The following is a 19,099-nucleotide window of genomic DNA, read 5'->3' as shown; positions in this document are numbered from 1 at the left end:
GGTATCAATGGCCTATATACCTGGCTTTTCAACACTGGTGGTGATTCCTGAAAACAGTTTGATTTAATATTTTAATGGGTTTTTTAATTGTGCCATGTATTGAAATGAATGACAAATATGGGGAAGTTTCCCATCCCATAATTCCACATTTGTACAGTGAAAATCCACATAATCAATGGAGTTTAGTAGGATGGCTTTCTTCAAGAATATCATGGGTTTTACTGAAAACAATTTGTTTTATATATATTTTAAATAGTGCCATGTATTGGATACAATCACCATTTTGCAATCCCAAAACATCATACAGTAGAAATTAACGACCTTTGAGAAAATAAAATGTTGTGAATTGTCAATGACTTTTTCAGATAAAGAGCAAATACAGTTTTATTTATTTGAATATAAATTAATATAAATGACCAAAAGCTGTGTTATTTTTTTATGGGAAAATGCTAATCCTTTCTATGTTTAGACCCAGACCCAGTTCCTGTGATGGCTTCAAGCCCCAATATCATTCTCAGTTTTATCCTGTAAGTACAAACATTCCTGGGTTTGTGAAAAATGAAATGTAGTATCAAATTTCAATGAAGGTCAATATGACTGCATTTCATTAATTGTGAAAGATGCACTCCAATGTTTGTCTTTCAATCATGTTATTATTATATAATTTCAGAAACAGTTTTATAACAAAACATATACTTTACTTTGTAGAGGCATCATCAACATTTGGCCTGAGCAGCTGCAGTAAGTATTTCAAGATTCATGATCTCCATTTATTAGATGTACTGTATATACAGTATATGGGCCTATGTAAATCAGATTTTCTCTGATGAGCATAATACAGAATTTTCTAACCATTGAAAATTGGATTACATTTTTTTTTTAAGCATAATTGTAGATATCATCATTATCAACATCATGCATTTGTTTCTTCACTGCCCTATAGCAGGATAATTACCTACTTTAAATGGCAACTCCCTTTTTTGCATTTATAGTACTTGCCCCTTCCCTCTTTACTGTTAGATGTAGAGTTTGCATTTCTAACAGAGCTCTAACAGCCATTCATTTTGAGTGTCCAAAGCATTAAGTACTATACAGGGTGATGGATTAGCATATTTACCCATTTGAGGCGACTTGAAGTTTCAATTTATATAGAGTATGATTCATTTTCAACACATTGCAACCGTCTTCTTCGACAGTCCCCTCCTAAAGTATTAGAACAGTGAGATGAATTCTGTTGTTTTTGCTATGCACTGAAGACAATTGCGTTTGCGGTCAAAAGATGTATATGAGATGAAAAATCAGAATTTCAGCTTTTATTTCCAGGTGTTCTTTTTAATCTAGATTTAGAATTTAGAACATAGCACCTTTTGCATCAGACCACCCAGTTTTTAGATGTGCAAAAGTATTGGAACATGTGACTGACAGTTGTTTCTTGTTGCCCAGATGTGTCCTGTTAGATTGATTGGTTCAACAATACATAGTTCTGAACATCTACTCTTGGTTTTAACATTGGGTTTTGCCTATGAAGACTGCATTTGTGTTAAAAAAGAAAATAAGTCAACAGAAACATTCTGTCGGCATGTAGAAGTAAGAAGAGTCTATTTTTGAAAGCATTCTTATTTTACACCATTTTTTCACACCTGCCTAAAACTTTTGCACAGTACTGTATGTCCAAACTAATTGGGAGGAACTTCATCATGCAGCAAGACAATAAGCAAAAACACACTGCCAACACAACAAAGGACTTCATTAGGGTGAAAAATGCCCCGGAAAAGCATCACAAAATAAGAATTCAACAGCTTGGTGATGTCAATGGGTTGCAGGGATATGCAACCAAATATTGAGTCTTATTTACTTTAATTTGCTTAAATACTCTCTGTTCCAATACTTTTGCTCACCAAAGAATTGGGTGGTCTGATACCAAAGGTGCTATATTCCAAGTAGTTTAACACATCTAGGTGTATATAAGCAGGAAATAACAGATGAAATTCTGAACTCTTGTAAAAAAGATTTGTCTCAACGCCAGATGTATTCAGTGTATTGCAAAAACAAAGAAATTGGCCGTGCTATTCCAATACTTTTGGAGGGGACTGTATGTTAAAATGTGTTCTGTGTTATGTCTTTCCTTTATAGTTTCACTCACAAACCTGGCCTCCCAGGTTTTGTGAAAGGAGGGAACTTCTTTGAATTGCCAAAAGAGCTGTGGTTTGAGACTAGCAAGGTGGCTACATTGATTTACAATAAAGTCAAGAGGTAAGTGGAAATCCAAAGAAATTCTACACAACATTTTGAGTAAGTATATGTAAATTTTACAATTTGTCAATCTTAAAAATGCCTATTAATTCAATATGACCTAAAGTGTCTATACTTGGATATAATCCTATTAATTTCCCTGAATGTGTTAAAATCCTGGTAATCCCCAAAATATATAATATAAACAGCCCAGTCTCATGGAATATATGAACTCTTTGCAGAACCACAATAATGTTCTCACAGGTACACTGGGGGTGGTATAGAAGCTCAGACTTTATAGAATGGAACATTACAAGCATTTTTCAAATCCTCCGGAATCCTCTGTATTAAGTACAGTAGTGACGTGGTGGCATTGTTAATGTAACAGAATAGAGTAGGAATTATCAAAATTATAGACTAGATAGCAGCTAATATAATTTTACAAAAATCAGACATCAGACTACTCTGACCAGGTTAAATAAGAATAAGAGGTCATTCAAAAATTCACTGCCATTGAGTATGAATTAAGAAACAAAAATTTTGTTTGTGAGACTTCCAGTCTAGGTATACAGTATACTTATATATAAAATATTTTTCATAAGCCTTTTCAATGTGGCTGACAATGAATGACAATTGCAGTCTAAATGTAGTCTGTTTTAATCACAATTGCCATCTTTTGTACATGTATCTTATAAATAAGTGCGGCACAGACAGTTTTCAGGAGACTTTGCAACTTTCGCCGCAAGTGGAAGAAAATTGATGACATCAGAAATGTGTTTTGGTTTCCGAGCAAAAAAGCAGGTTAGTCAACTTCAGCTCTTACACAAGTTTAACATAAAAACCATGTAATTCTTGAGCAGTTATTGCAGTTCTTTTCAGAGCTAGAGCTGAGATTTAAAATTTTTTAAAAAGTCATATTCAGTTCTTGGTTAGTATTAATTAACCTATATCAAACATTTTGACACTTCTATTTATCAGCAATGAAATGGTCATGTTTTATTTAGCTGTTTATTGAAATGCTGACGTTGTATAGTTAAGTAAAGGATTGGATCTCACTCAGTCTTGACACATATTCAGTTACAATATGTCAAGATCACCATCTGAGTGGAATGCGAAGCAGCAGTCTGAAGATCATGTGGTAATGGACATTTAAGTGACATATTTCTGTATCATAGAATATATATCACAAAACTGGAAGAATGATGCCTTTTTTGGCAACCTAGTCCTTCATGGCTGTAACCCAATGATGATCGAGAGGTACACAGAAGATCAGCAGAAAATTCCAATGGAGACTTTGGAAAAGGTGTACCCTGATATTAAGGGAAATATCCAGGTGAGTTGCTGTTGCACAGTTTGGTAAAACTTTATAAAATGTTACCAATATGTGATTTTTTTGATAGCCACTTGCTCATTTGGATTAAACAGAATTAATTGTTGCAATAATAATAATAATAATAATAATAATAATAATAATAATAATAATAATTTCAATAATCTTTAATAATCTTTCAATAATCCTGGCCCTCAAAATAACTTAATAAAAGCAGTCAATAAAGTTTAGTCTGCATTTGCAAGTTTTCCATGGACAGTAACATATAATAACAGTCATGTTATAATTTTAACAATTTAAGTAAAAAATTACTAGCTGGAACAAATAGATTGTGCTTGTGGGATTAATCATTTTTATGCTACACTGTATTATGTATATTTCACCATGTCTCTAATGGGCGATGAGTTCCAGATGAGTTGTGATTTTGAATTCCTTCAGCCTTGCTGCAAAACTTAGAACATGCCTTATGCCTATTAAATCCACTTCTGTTCCACTAGAATGGAAGCATCTATGTGGTGGACTATGAGATACTGGATGACATTGTGGAAGGTATAGTCAAGAAGTCACCACAGTTCTTGGCTGCACCCATTATGCTGCTTCAACAGACAGAGGAGGAGCTAAAGCCTATTGCCATACAGGTAAATCTACAGTGTTGTGGAACAAGACTTTCAAACTAATTCAATCAAACTTTGGGAAGATGGGAAAATCAGAGCTTCTGCAGTAAAAACCTTCAACTAGATGATTTGAGTTTCATCACAAAACTGGTAATTCTCATGATACTGGTTAGTGTCACCAAAACTTCAATAGCACACTGGCATAGCCCATATAATTCAGTAGCAAATAATCAGAATTTTATTTTTATGTAGATTGTATAGTGCATTAGACTTTTTTTTGGACCGATTTCCATTTGTGTCTTCTCGTTCTGCTAACCGAACTCAACCTGGAGAATCCCCAATACTTCACTTTGTTAATCCCTTTAATGAAATTAAAAGCCTCAATCAAAACCCCCCTAAGAGTCATTTTTCTAAGCTTAAAGAGATTAAGCATCCTAAGTCTATCCTCGTAACTGTTATATTTTATACATGGAATCAATCTGGTTGCCCTTCTCAGAACCTTTTCTAGTGCCTCTATGTCCTTCTTATAGTGCGGTCCCCAGAACTGCACACAGTACTCCAAGTGTGGTCTAACAAGAGTATTGTATAAAGTGAGCATAACCTCCTTAGATAATCAATACTCCTGGCTATGTATCCTAACATCCTATTCGCCTTCTTTACTGCTACTGCACATCGACGAGAACCCGAAAGGCTTTGGTCAACTATGACCTCCAAGTCTTTTTCCACTTGAGCACTATCCAATTTTGTACCCCTCATGAAGTAATCCTGCCTTCTATTTTTATTTCCCACGTGTAGAACTTTACATTTAGTTTTATTGATTTTCATTTGCCAGGTTTCTGCCCACTTCTGGTCCCCTTTCTTATATATTGGTATTATATTACCTTGTTTCCAGTCATCCGGTATTTCTCCAGTTTCTAAAGACTGTCTAAAAATACTTGCAAGTGGTTTAAAAATAATCTCATTAACTCTTTTGAGTACCCATGGGAACATGCCATCTGGGCCTGCTGCCTTATTTGTCTTTAGTTTATGTAATTTATCCAATATTTCTTTACCCCTATCTCAATATTGGCTAAGACATTGTTTGAGTATTGAGTATGCCTTCCGGCCTACTAGTAACCTCCTCCCTGGTAAAACCAACTCTCAACAAAGTAGCCATTTAAGGCCTCAGCAATATCTTTATTCTTATACAGCAGTTCTCCTTGGTTATTCTTAATGCACTTGACCACCTCTTTACATTACATTACAATTCATTACATTATTGGCATTTGGCAGACGCTCTTATCTAGAGCAACGCACAGTTGATTGGAATAAGCAGGAGACAATCTTCCCCTGGAGCAATGCAGGGTTAAGGGCCTTGCTCAAGGGCCCAACGGCTGAGCAGATCTTATTGTGGCTACACCGGGATTAGAACCACCGACCTTGCATGTCCCAGTCATTTACCTGAACCACTACACTTCAGGCCGCCCAGTGTCTTTAATTTTCCTTTCCTACTGCAGTGTGGATTGCATTTAGCATCATCTGCGATTTTCCATTCAAATTGCCTTTTGGCTAACCTTATTTATGTTTTAACCTTAGCACACATATTACAATATTCAGCATTATTACTCTCAGTGCCGTCCTTTTTATATATCTGATACAGCTTATTCTTTTTTTCGCAAACTCTCACGTATTCATCCACTGCGCACAATGTTCTCAATTTACATGTCCCATCCATCCATCCATTATCTGAACCCACTTATCCTGATCAGGGTCACAGGGGGGCTGGAGCCTATCCCAGCATACATTGGGCGAAAGGCAGGAATACACCCTGGACAGGTCGCCAGTCTATCGCAGGGCACACACACCATTCACTCACACACTCATACCTACGGGCAATTTAGACTCTTCTATCAGTCTAACCTGCACGTCTTTGGACTGTGGGAGGAAACCGGAGTACCTGGAGGAAACCCACGCAGACACGGGGAGAACATGCAAACTCCGCACAGAGAGGCCCCGGCCGACGGGGATTCGAACCCAGGACCTCCTTGCTGTGAGGCAGCAGTGCTACCCACTGCACCATCCGTGCCGCCAATTTACATGTCTGCACCTTAGAAATTAATTTACACTGAGCGTCAAGTATAACCCCTTTGAACCGGCTCCACTTTTAATTCACAGCCCTGCAATCAAGAACTTGCTCCCAATCTACATAACTTAAATTTGATCGCATCTTAAAGTTTCAAAGACTTGGAGGAACCCCTCTCAATTTGCCAAAATACATCAAAACATTGAAATTGTGGAATGGTCACTTGTCCCAAGTGGTTCCATTACCTCTACCCTGCAAATTCTGTCTGAATCATTACATACTACCAGATTTAAAATGGATTGCCCTCTTGTAGGCTGACTGACATACTGTGTCAAAAAAAGCTATGTTTATAACATCCAAAAATTCTTCCTTGCTTTTTTCCCTGTCCAGTCACCAAATTCCAATTAATACTTGGGTAATTGAAGTCTCCCATGATAAAAGTCTCACCTCCCTGGCAAGCTTGTTTTATATTTTTAATGAGCCTAGTATTTACATTACTATCTGAAGCTGGCAGTCGATAACATACTCCAATGTGTTACCGACGTCATCTTCCTCCCCAATAAGCTTAATCCAAATATCCTCACTAGGCCTGTGTTGGTAAATTTTTGGAATCTCTTGCACACTAAGATTTTCTCTTACAGAAACAGCAACACCCCCACCTCTCTTACTAGATCTGTCCTTCCAAATAAGTTTATAGCCCTCTATATTATATTCATCCCCATCTTCATCCCCATGCCATGTCTCTGTAATCCCTACAATGTCATAGCCCCTACTAATAACTTCCGAAAACTTATTTTTTATGCTTCTAGCATTTAAACAGACATTTCAGTTTGTTGCTTCTACACATCCTTTCCTGTTCCCTCACTCCCTGCTGTCTCAAGTAGAAGTAAGTCGTAAACTTATCAAATTAGATGAATCAATATGCTCCTAATTCGTGAAAGAGTGGACACCTGCCTACTAAAACTAACCAGCAGGAAGATAATCCAGAAAAAGAAAATGATAAAGAGCCAAACCTGTTCATTATTAATTAAATAAAACAATAACTTAAATGGGAGCATATTGACTGAGCTCAGTCTTTTATCATTTGATAAAAAAAGATTGCACCTAATTGTTCGCAATATAGCACAGTATGAACTTGGGAATGTTATATTTCATGGCATGCATAGCTATATATGGTATAATGTGGCTCAGGCCCCCAGGACTGAGCTCAGGAACCACTGCTGTAGTACACTGGGAGAGAACACCTATACTTTGTCACTCCATTACAATTACTGTTCAGATATACATGAGCTGACGTGTATTTCTATACAAAATGCAGATAATACCATTCCTATGTATAAGTACTTTTGTAGAAGTATGCAACAGCGAAGCGGACAACAATGATAATTCCTCCAGATAAATTCCAAGTAAACAATGGACATGAAAAAATGAAACATCTATCCATGTTTCTCCGAGTTAGCACGTTTTTAGAATTTAATAAGCATCGCTGGACCCTTGCCATGAAAAGGACACTACTATATTACTGTATTTCTTGTAGTACGTGGATTTCTAAAGTGCAGAGAAGGCGAGGGCATCCCCCCACATTTGTTTTGCCACCCACATGTTACAAAATAAGGTAATGCTGTCGCGAAAGCAATGGCATTTTAAAATATGTTACACAGCTGGAACCGTGAATTTCAACATTTTCAAATGATATATTGAAAACTGCACTGTGAAATAAGGAATTCATGCAAAATAAATAAAAATATACATTTTTTTTTTTTTTTAACACACCGGCCCAGCCCTGGTTAATGACGTTTGTTGGTAGGAGTGTTTAGGAACATTTATGTTTGTTGAGTATTCTAGATAAATAATTATGCTTTAAATAAATAGATAAATAAATAAATACAAATTTATCTCATAGTTGAAGCAGAAGCCTGGAGAGCACAATCCAGTTTTCACCCCACAAGACAAGCCTGAAGCCTGGCTCTTAGCCAAGATCTGGGTCCGGAACTCAGACTTCTACTACCATGAACTGGTTTCTCATCTTCTCAGAACACATCTGATGGCGGAAATATTCATAATTGCAGGCTACTCTATGGCTGATCAACATCCACTATCACGGGTATGTGCAATGTGCAATTCCATCATTTTATGTCTGCAAAAATTGGCAGTGTACATTTTTAAAGTAAAGTAAAGAAAAATAATTGGTTTGTAAAATGCAATGCAATCATGGACATGGTATTGGATGGTATTTGATGATAGACTATAGCCTCTGCCTGCATCAGTTGCTTTGTTATGGAATTTGTATAACCACACATTTGTGCACAAAAGAAGGTATAAAAATGAAAATAAGGTAATAATCTCAATTGAATCAGACTGGCCGTTGTCTAGTTGTGGTGCCTCTATCTGGGCAATTAACTTTCTTAATTTAGGCAGAGAGAGGGAGATAGGGGTAAAAATGCGGCCCAAACTATGTGAGAGGTGTAGAATGATCATGTTACAGGCCCCACAGAGGAGGCCTGAGTGCAGATTATGTGTTCCTGAATAAACAGGGAAATAATGAGACAAGCACAAATTAGCTGGTGCTCTCTTCCCGCTTCTGCTGTTCTTTATTCATATAAATGTATATTTTCAGTTTCTTTTTCTCTTTTAGTTATTCAAAAAATCTTTACAATATTCCATTAATCAAATTACATACATCTCATATATTCACTTTTTCACATATTAATTCCAGAAAAAGATACATAAATTTACCACGTGTATTTTCTAACCAGGTTTTGAATTACATACTGCAGCATTAAGGAGCTGACTATAGGCTACACAATGGCTTTAGTAATATAACTAATATAAATCCAAGAGCTGTCTTCTTTTCACAGTGTATAAATATATTTACTAGAAATAGACTTATATATATTATAAAGATCTAATCCAAACCTGAATATTTGTCAACTAAGTTACATTGCAACTTCGCCTCAAGGAGGTCCTGGGTTTGAATCCCCGTCGGCCGGGGCCTCTCTGTGCGGAGTTTGCATGTTCTCCCCGTGTCTGCGTGGGTTTCCTCCGGGTACTCCGGTTTCCTCCCACAGTCCAAAGACGTGCAGGTTAGGCTGATAGAAGAGTCTAAATTGCCCATCGGTATGAGTGTTTGAGTGAATGGTGTGTGTGCCCTGCGATGGACTGGCGACCTGTCCAGGGTGTATTCCTGCCTTTCGCCCAATGTATGCTGGGATAGGCTCCAGCCCCCCTGCGACCCTATTCAGGATAAGCAGGTTAAGATAATGGATGGATTGATGGACATTGCAACTTGTTCTGTCTTTAGCCGTTAGCCGTTTATCCAGTGCTTAGTATAATACTAACAACTGTGTCACCATTAAATACAGCGAATTTCACTTAATAAACATTTTAACACTATGTCAGGAGCCTCATGAGACTAGAGCATTACAAGGGAGTCATATATGTACAAAGACGGTAAATTAAAAAGCTAACCGCTTTCCACCCGTATGGTTTTCTGTGGCATGCGGTACGATAGCCACCATTACATGAATGGGGAAAGTTCGACCAGGCAAGACGAGGGAGTTGGGTGACAGTAGGGTCCAGCCCTGAGAGTGGGAGGAAAATGGTATCCTGATGGCCAGATCCCCCAGGAACAGGGAGTCAGTGATAGTCAGCGACTCAGTTACTAGAGGTCTACACAGCAAGATCTTGCAAAGAATCTTGTATTGCCTACCTGGTGCCTAGCAGTTCCCTTAGGCAGCAAACCTGTGTGAGTGTGAGTTGTCCAGACTGAATACTATTCTTCCTCTTTGACCGGGCAAAAGACCTGTGTAGGATTTGAAGTGGCTTTGTGAGCCGCTATAGAGCTAGTAGAAAACCAAGTGAGCTTCTGTCTCAAGGCTAATGGCTTTTCTGGCAAGCAATAATTACAGTGCGATGTTCTCACACCTTTCAGAACATTGTGTTGATCAGCTGGGTCTGTTGAGTGTTCAATAGGTACATGCTTCTTTAGGTTGCTTGCACGTTTTATTTATTGACTGATACAGTCTCGTGCAGTATATTTGTATTTTATATTGAGTTTTTAGCTTGAGCAACAGTATAACTTTCATTTATGTTTTAACAGATTCTTCGTCCAACTGGACGGTACACCTTACCAATGAATATTACTGCCAGAAACACCCTCATCAATAAAGGTGGATTTTTCATGGAGGTCAGTATGAACTTTACCATTAATTATCCAATAAGTATGAAAACAGGCCACTATATGACCTAGCAAGTTATTCCACACAGAGGCTACTCTCTATGTGAAAAACTACTTGCTAATATCTGAGCAATATCTGATCCAATTTCAATGTCCCTCTCAAGGTCATTTATTTAAATTAGGAAGAGCAGTGGTCCCAGCAATACAATACTGCACAGATAAGATCCCGCGAACTACTACTCTTTTTGTTCTGAACCCACTTCAAATTGCCTCCTCTAATTCCTACCATCTTCATTTTGATAATGAGTCTGTCATATGGTACTTTATCAATTGCTTTTGGAAACCTAACTCTATAATATCATAAGCCCTGCTACCATCAGAACACTTGGTAGCTTCTTCAAATTATTTCAAAAGGTATGTTTGGCAGGACTTTCCCTTGCTAAAACTATCCCTTAGGATGTTTTATTATTTATTTTCAAGAAATAATTCCAGTTTGTCTCTAATGACAGATTTCTGCATTTTACATGAGATGAAAGTTAAACTGGCAGGCATGTAGTTTCCTGGATCACTATGGTCCCATTTCTATACTATATTGGTATATTAGTTCCTTTTTAACATAATATAAGTCTTATTACTCTCAGTACTGTTGTTCTTATATATCATCCAATACTTTTTTTTTCTCAAACTCTTCAGTATTGTCTGGAACCAGGTAGAGAGAACCAAGAGCAGACTCTGGGATAATGTGAAGAAGGCAGGCAGTCTGATTACCGATTAGGGTCAGCTGCACGACTTTCTATTTAAGCTATTGGAAGACGGGATTCCTCTGGGAACTGAGATGACATTCTTTCTATATAGGCCAAGTGTGAGGGTTTGAGATTATTGCACCCTTTTACGATTGCTCTCATTTTCTGTTCATCTACATAGTTTACACCTTGTTTAAAACCTTCCTTTAGGAAGGAAGAAGCTGAGCTAAGGTGGACCGAGGAGATTTTGATCAAGCGTAAGGGCTAAGACGATGTTCACCCTATCTGTATGTGGAAATTGCTCTTAGCGCTGCTGTCTGTTTGTTTCCTGTAGCGTGCTGCTTCAAAGTTTGACAGCTGCATTATGTTGCTTTAGTATAGCAAGATGTTTATTTTTGTCACTTTCAAACTCATTGTTTTTGTTTTAATCATAGTTTATGTCTATTATTGTAAAGTGGAGCAGTAGGTACATTTAGTTGGCGCACTCGTAAGTCTCCTGCATGATCAGTTGGCCGATAAATCTCTGTGGTTGCTGACTTTCCTGAAGTCAAGTGGTGTACATGGTCATTGGAGCATCACCCCTTTGCGAACTCGCCAATAAGTCAGGGTTCCGTGACTGAGATCTCTGTTGCTTTTTGTGTACAATTTGTAATAAGTATTACTGCTTCGTTAGTTGAATTAAAGTTTTAAAGTTTATTTTTTTGTTTTTTCTAGTGTCAGTATCAGTAATCCTGCTTTGTCAGTTGAATTAAAGACGGGATGTCTTCTCTGTGTCTCTATGTCTGTGTCTTCTCATTATTACTTCGCCGTTCCCGGTCCTAGGTAGGCTATAACGCCATTGGAAGCCTGTGTAGTTTTCTCCCTGGCACTGTTTGCTTACCTACTTCCTACTCGCCTTGTTTTACAAGTTTCCTTCCTGTACCCACATCTGGTGGGTAACTTTTAGAACCCCTCTCGGTCGTGTTTGGTCCTCTGACCTTACATATTCATCCTGCTATGTGAACGCAGCCATATTAAACTGCCCGTCACCTGAATATGACACATTATACCTTGTTGAAAAGGGAAGGAAACCCTGGACAAGCTTTTCATGTTTTTCATTAGTTTGGTACTGAAATGACCTAGCAGTGCATTTACGCAAGAAGTGGTTCAAGATAGTATTCGCTTAGGTATACTCCCGGCAAAGATATAGTCTCCTCAAAAATGACTGAACAGATTATGGAATAAACTTCATCATTAGTCACAAAACAGTTGTAGCTTCATAACCAGGTGGGGTTTTTACATTTTACATTTTGTCATTTGGCAGACACAAGTGCATAGGTTCCTCCACAAGTTATCAGCATCAAATCCATGAATACCAAAGCATGCATGAAGAGCTGTTCTAAACAAAAAGACAATAGTCATCCATTATTTTATTTTATTTATTTTTAGGTTAGGGTTAGACAAGAGGGATATTGGAAGGGTCTATAGGGCGTATATTATATATATATGGATATATGTGGAGCGAGTGTAAGGTGGTTAATCAAGGGTAAATGGTTGGCATTTATATAGGGCCTTTATCCAAAGCGCTGTACAATTGATGCTTCTCATTCACCCATTCATACACACACTCACACACCGACGGCGATTGGCTGCCATGCAAGGCACCAGCTCGTCAGGAGCATTTAGGGGTTAGGTGTCTTGCTCAGGGACACTTCGCCACAGCCCGGGCGGGGGATGGAACCGGCAACCCTCCAACTGCCAGACGACTGCTCTTACTGACTGAGCCATGTCGCCCAAAGATTCTTGGCCATATGGGAGGAAGATACAACGATCAGTGAGAGGCCGATTGTCGTAGAGGACTTAAGACGGGGTGAAGAGAGGCTCTGTCTTGCCAAGGTTAAGCTTCAGGTGTTGGGAAGTCATCCACACAAAGATATCAGCCAAGCAGGCAGAGACCTGTGTTTTGGGAGGGAAGGAAAGAGTTGACTATCATTGCCATAAGAGTGATAATAATATTTAGTGCCATATATATTTAGTCCCATGAATATGTCTGAGTCGAATAAATTTCAAAACATATATTTCTACCAAACTGGAAATATGTCGACCGTACATTGAAAAAGCGAAAGTTTATTCATGCAACTTCTGAATTGTATATTTTTGTTCTTATATTGGAACATGCTTTTTTAACATAGATAAATGACATGAATGATTGGCAAAATATGCATTTTATTGTCTGAGGGTAGAGTTTTATTGCCCTGCTTTGCAAATAAGAGGCTGATAAGCATCTAAACTGCTGTTCTTGCTAGTGGAGAGTCTTTTTAACAATCTGGTATTGGATTTTTTTCCCCCAGAGATATTTCTGTCTCTATATATTATGCTAAGAATCCAGAAGAACAAAGCTAGTGCCAATCCAGCAGAGCCAGAGACAGTGTTCCTGTATAACACTATCACCATGGTGAATTTGTTGAACCATTTTTCCCCTTCAGAACTGCTTACAATGTTTCATGTGTTAAAAAATGCAAGTTTGTGCTACCCAGTAAACAATACATTTTTGCCCACAAAGTACACAGCTATTGGACATGAGCATTGGGAGATTTTAACAAGAGCAACTGAGAAGATCACCTATGAGAGCCTCTGCCTGCCAGACAATGTGAAGCACCGTGGCATCGAAAATCTGAAGAACTTTCACTACAGAGATGATGGCATGGACATCTGGGATGCAATATATGAGTAAATAGCTTTATTACATGGAGAACGTCTGTCTTTTCTATGGTGATATTTCTGAATTCACAAATACTATGAATGCAAACTTGTTTATTTAATTGAATTACTTATTTAATATATCCAGATTTGTTCATGGAGTGGTGACTGGATGTTATAAAGATGATGAAGATATACAGAAGGATCCAGAGCTCCAAGAAATGGTGTTGTTCATATACAAGTATGGATTTCTGCATAAGTCAGGTAACCTCATTCTAAATAAATTAAAAGCCCTGTCCACATTGACAAATGGCAAAAATGTACAACCTTAAATGGGCCATTTAAACTTGATGGTAAATTGGGGAAGCCCCCTCCCCCCATCCACTCACCCACACACACAAACAAAAAGTGAGGTAAAACCTCCCGAGAGGGATTTATTATTTTTTTTTAAACTCTCAAACACTGATAATAAAAATAAAAATCTTCCCGGTAAGACAAAATCTCATGAGAATCCATCCTATGCTAGCCAATCTTGAGAGATGTTTTAACAAACAGATTATATGTGCCCCAGCACGATCTTCAGATACATGTCTTGCTCTCGGCCACTTCACAGGGGAGGCAAAAAATATTACAAAATCCCTAGCCTGTCAAAATTGAGTAAATACCAAAACTGCATTCCTGAATAGATTTTGAGTAATGACATTGGCTTCCTTGGGACTAATTTTGGGAGGAAACAAGTTGTAGTTCGGTATTTAATTAAGTTATTTTGAGACTAGTACTTGTCTGTCTCTTACTCCTTTGTTTAAGGTAGTTGACCCTCATCTTTAGATTTAGATGTTGAGTATTGTTTAGCTTCATAAAGCTCTTAACTTTATTAATTGTGAGTGCTTTTTGATAAACATAGATCCAACAAGTTGCTCTGCCTAACAACGAATTAGGCAATTTATTTGATAATTGATATCTTTTGGAAATAATTAACAAATTATATTGAAGAAATGTATTCAGAATGCTGAATGTTAAATGAAGATGTAGATTGTTAAAAATGCTGGATTCAGAAATTAACCATATTCACCTTAAACTTCACTTACCCGACAGTCATATGAGATGAATTGGTCATCCTCCGTCTTCCAAATGACACTTCACAGAATGATAAGAGTGAAACATCATGGAACGATATCAAAGAGTTGTATCATGTAGATACAGGTCAGGAGCTTCAGTTAATGTTCACATCAACCATCAGAATGGAGAAAAAGTGACTTTGACTATGGAATGATTGATGGTGGCAGACAGGGAGAATGGCCAGACTGGCCAAAGCTGACAGGAAGGTGACAGTAATGCAGATAACCACACATTACAGCAGTGGTATGCAGAAGAGCATCTCTGAATGCACAATGCATCATAACTCTAAGTGGATATGTTACAGCAGTAGAAGTCTTATAGCCTATGTTTCAGCCTACTGAGTATGTTTTCCAAGCACAGGCAGAGTTTGACTTGGAAGCACGGGGGGAACGACAAAATATTTTCATAACGGACCGGGGGTTATACTCTTGTATAACTTTACAATGTTAATATGTCTATGTAACTAGATGTTTTAACTATTAACTTGTTTTTACATTTTAACATGTTTTCTCTTTGTTACTTTGTCAATACTAATGCATGCTATGTTGCCTACTCATTTAATAGACTAAAATACTTTGCAAAAGTAACTGCCTAACATAATTTTGCTTGTTTTAGATTATTAACACATTCATGCTTTATCTAAAAACAAACAAAACAATTATATTTTATTGTTTACTTGTGTATTTGGTGTCTGGTTGACGCTGCTGCAAATAATTGTCATGATCCTAAGTTTTGTCTGTTAGTTTATTCTGTGTTTTTGTAAATTCATTATTTTTTACATTCATTCGTTTTTGCACTCGGCTTCCACTGTGATGTCTGTGTCTTTATGTTGTTCTAAGCCCGAATCACGTCTTCGTGATTCACTATTCGGGTGGTTTTGGAATTTTCTGGTTTCCCATGAGTTTTGCTTTTCTTACTTCCTGCTTTGTCTCATGTTTGTTGATAGCACTAATATACTAATCCCAACTAACATAGAATTTGTACAGTACTAATCATATTAACACAGAAATATGTTTGTCTCACAAACTAACATTCACTAGTTTTGGGTATTTGTAATTTAATCACACAACTAATAGACTAACTCTACTTCTACTTCAATACTGCTCTATAACTCCGCCTCCCTGTTCTATTCCTAGATTGCTTGCCTTGATTCAGCAAAGTGTTCGCAGCCGTTCTTCCAATCGCTACGTTCCTTAATTCTGTGCAATTGTCTGCTCCCTAGTCCGGAGCCGTTTGTATTACATGTGTGTCTTTGTGAATCTAGTCCGCGTTTTCGTTTCCCCTTTGTTATTGTATTATTGCCCTTTCATGTTCCTTACCTGATGTTTATTTGTTAGACCGCCCTCACACCCATGCCCACCTAAGTTGTCTCATTCCCCTGTGTATTTATACCTATCCTTCTCAGTTGCACTTTGCTCGTTCGTCTTATCCTGTTTTCGAATACCGAGCCCTTAAATTCTTTTACCCTAGTTCTAGCCGCCTCGTTCCCGAGCATTTCCCCTTGTGGCATTCTCTCTAGCTTTTCTTAGTTTTTGTTTTCTGGTTTCTGACATCTGCCTGGTTTTGCTTTTGTACCTCTGCTTGTTTGGACTGACCTCCCGGTTTTTGAACCTTCATCTGCCTTAATTAAACCTGCCATTTTTTAAACACCCCTGAGTCTGCTATTGGTGCCCCTGCCCCGCCGTTGTGACAATAATATTAATAATAAAGAAGAGATTCTAAACTGTAATAAAGATTTTATGTCACACAAGCACTTTAACACAAAAATCCCCTTTCAAACACGTTAAAGAAACACAAAGATGTTCACGTACCCTGCACTGAGACATTTACTTTGAAAAATTAACATTTCAAGTTAAAATAAAATTATTATTTTTATCTGAAAATTAAAATGTAACTTTTAAAATAAAAAATAATAATAGAGGGGGGCAGGTCATAACCCGATAATTATGTCAATAAATCATCCATCAAACTCATTTTGACAGGTACCGTATCCAATTTTTCTCTCACATCAAAAATTGCCACATATAATGTACCCCGTCCTACTTATGACTACGTCCGACTTTTTGATGTTGTCTTGCAGTGAGACTTATGAATTCCATTAAAGTTACTTCACAAAACCAATGAACCATATGTCTTCCAGCTCACAGAGTTACAGTTCAGTGGCATCTGTATTTGTCATAGTAACTGAAAGTAGACCAAATGCAAATGTCTAGAAACGGACATTGGTAATATTTTAATTTTGGATGTATGTTGGTCATTAGATTGCCCCTCAAGCCTGAAAACAAGAGAAGAAACCATTAAATACATCACCATGATTATGTTCACGTGCTCTGTCCAACATGCTGCTGTGAATCATGGGCAGGTACAGTACCCTACAAGGAACATTCATAAATAGCCACAAGAGAAAGATTCTATAGATCAAATCATAGGTTATTGTCATTTGCAATGTCTTTATTTTTGTTATTAAAATGCTCTACATCTCTCGTTGAAATTATGCGGACAGCAAGTAATAGATTTTGTCAGGAGCACCCAAAATAAAAATAAAAGGTTTCACAGTACAAGATGGATTTCAGCTTAGTTTCCTTTGTGACAGCAAATTCATAATACATGTAGATTGGTCTTACTTACAGATTATGTCCAGATAGGCAACTGAATATCTGTCATACATGCATTCTGTTGACACTTATCCAGGTCCTCTTCACACTTGGTCCTGTGTTCCTATTTTTGATCTGCACTTCATTTAGGTCGCTCTGGATAAGAGTGTCTGCTAATTGCTTTGTAATGTAATGTAATGAATATACTGTAGGCCAGGGCTATCTAACTCTTTTCGTGGAGATCTACTGTTTTGTAGGTTTTTATTTCAACACTAATTTGACACACCTGATTCTACTAAATAGCAGCTCAATGTTTAGCTGTTGAGTGAGGTGTGCTTTGTTCGGGCTGGAGGGAAAAGCTACAGGACGGTAGATCCCCAGGAACAGGGTTGGGCAGCCCTGCTGTAGGCCCTGATATTGCGACAGGAATTGCAGTCTGTGCAATTGCCATGCCAGTGCAATTCCCATGTGAGTTTTGCCTTGTCATTATCAGTATGATATCTATGCATGGATGCCAAATGGACCTACAACAATGAGGAAGCCTCCGCCCAAGAACAAGGAGGTGACTGAAAAAGACATAATGGACACTCTTCCAGACATTACCACAACACTTGTGGCTATGGAAGTGGCTCATTTCCTCAGCCAGGTTCCAAATGACTTTGTAAGTAGAGAGCATTAATTTGGGCTTTGGGATTTGGGATGTAGACAAGTGTTCCCCCTTCAAGCTCTGGCCCTCATTCCTGATAATTTTCCCTACAGGTGCCACTTGGAGAGTACCCTGAGGAAGTTGCTTATGAAAGCCATATGAGAGATCCCCTCATGGAGTTCAAAAGCACGCTGATGGAAATTGGAGAGAAAATCAAGAGGAGGTCTGCCTTCCAAGAGTTCCCATATGAGTACTTGGTCCCTGCTGGGATAGAGAATAGCATCACTATCTAATGTATATCTGAATGAGCTATCTTTTGGCACAGACTGAACACACACCTTGACTGCATTTTGGTCCACCCAACCAGTAATGCAGTTACCTTTTGTCTTAATCCAGGTTATGGTATTGTATGGTCTCCGGCTAAAATTGATACTTTTGTTCTTGACTTACATAGTTACATAATTTGTACTATTATTTTAGTGATGTTTCTGCTCTGGGAATGCTGTTAGTCAAGGCTTACATTGCTCATATTAATAAGGTGAATGCAATTATGTTTCTCCAAGAGTGTAAGTCACTATGGATGAGTCTCTGAAATGACTATGTAATTATGCAGCAATTTTGCATAGACTGTATCTTCATCTGGAACCATGTTTCTTTAAGATGATAATGTATACTTTAGCTGCTTAAAGCTTCTAGGGTTGCTGATACCTTCTATAATTAAGGTTTTGAAGACATTTGCAAGTACTTATCAACAAGTTGTCATGTTCTCTTTGACAATATAGGCAGGCGGTTTTGCAAACGGTCTCGATGTAATTCAAATTCAAAGATCTTTCTTTACTCTGGATATGCCTCCTTTCTGACAAAGGTTAAAATTCCTCATAGCATTTGTCAAGAGTATTTGCA

At 37.8% G+C, this 19,099-nt stretch overlaps 1 protein-coding gene across 1 annotated transcript; it reads left to right on the top strand.

Annotated features, from left to right (window-relative positions):
- Window positions 1-2,459: 2,459 nt before the first annotated feature.
- On the top strand, window positions 2,460-18,489 carry LOC133126640 (polyunsaturated fatty acid 5-lipoxygenase-like). Its single transcript, XM_061238980.1, has 10 exons — window positions 2,460-2,496; window positions 3,408-3,565; window positions 4,060-4,200; window positions 8,142-8,342; window positions 10,338-10,424; window positions 13,701-13,867; window positions 13,986-14,101; window positions 17,218-17,318; window positions 18,044-18,211; window positions 18,310-18,489. Exons 1-10 carry the CDS (start codon window positions 2,460-2,462, stop codon window positions 18,487-18,489), a joined length of 1,356 nt encoding a protein of 451 aa, XP_061094964.1.
- The last annotated feature ends 610 nt before the right edge of the window (window positions 18,490-19,099 follow it).

Source organism: Conger conger, chromosome 4 (genome assembly GCF_963514075.1).
Source record: "Conger conger chromosome 4, fConCon1.1, whole genome shotgun sequence".
NCBI lineage: Eukaryota > Metazoa > Chordata > Actinopteri > Anguilliformes > Congridae > Conger > Conger conger.
This window is presented reverse-complemented; position numbering and strand designations above follow the sequence as displayed.

Excerpts from the sequence above, each read along its gene's own strand:
- LOC133126640 (XM_061238980.1), top strand. The coding sequence starts at position 2,460 with ATGAACTCTTTGCAGAACCACAATAATGTTCTCACAG. Across the intron at positions 3,566-4,059 it reads ATATTAAGGGAAATATCCAG|AATGGAAGCATCTATGTGGT; the intron begins GTGAGTTGCTGT and ends CTGTTCCACTAG. Across the intron at positions 8,343-10,337 it reads ATCAACATCCACTATCACGG|ATTCTTCGTCCAACTGGACG; the intron begins GTATGTGCAATG and ends ATGTTTTAACAG.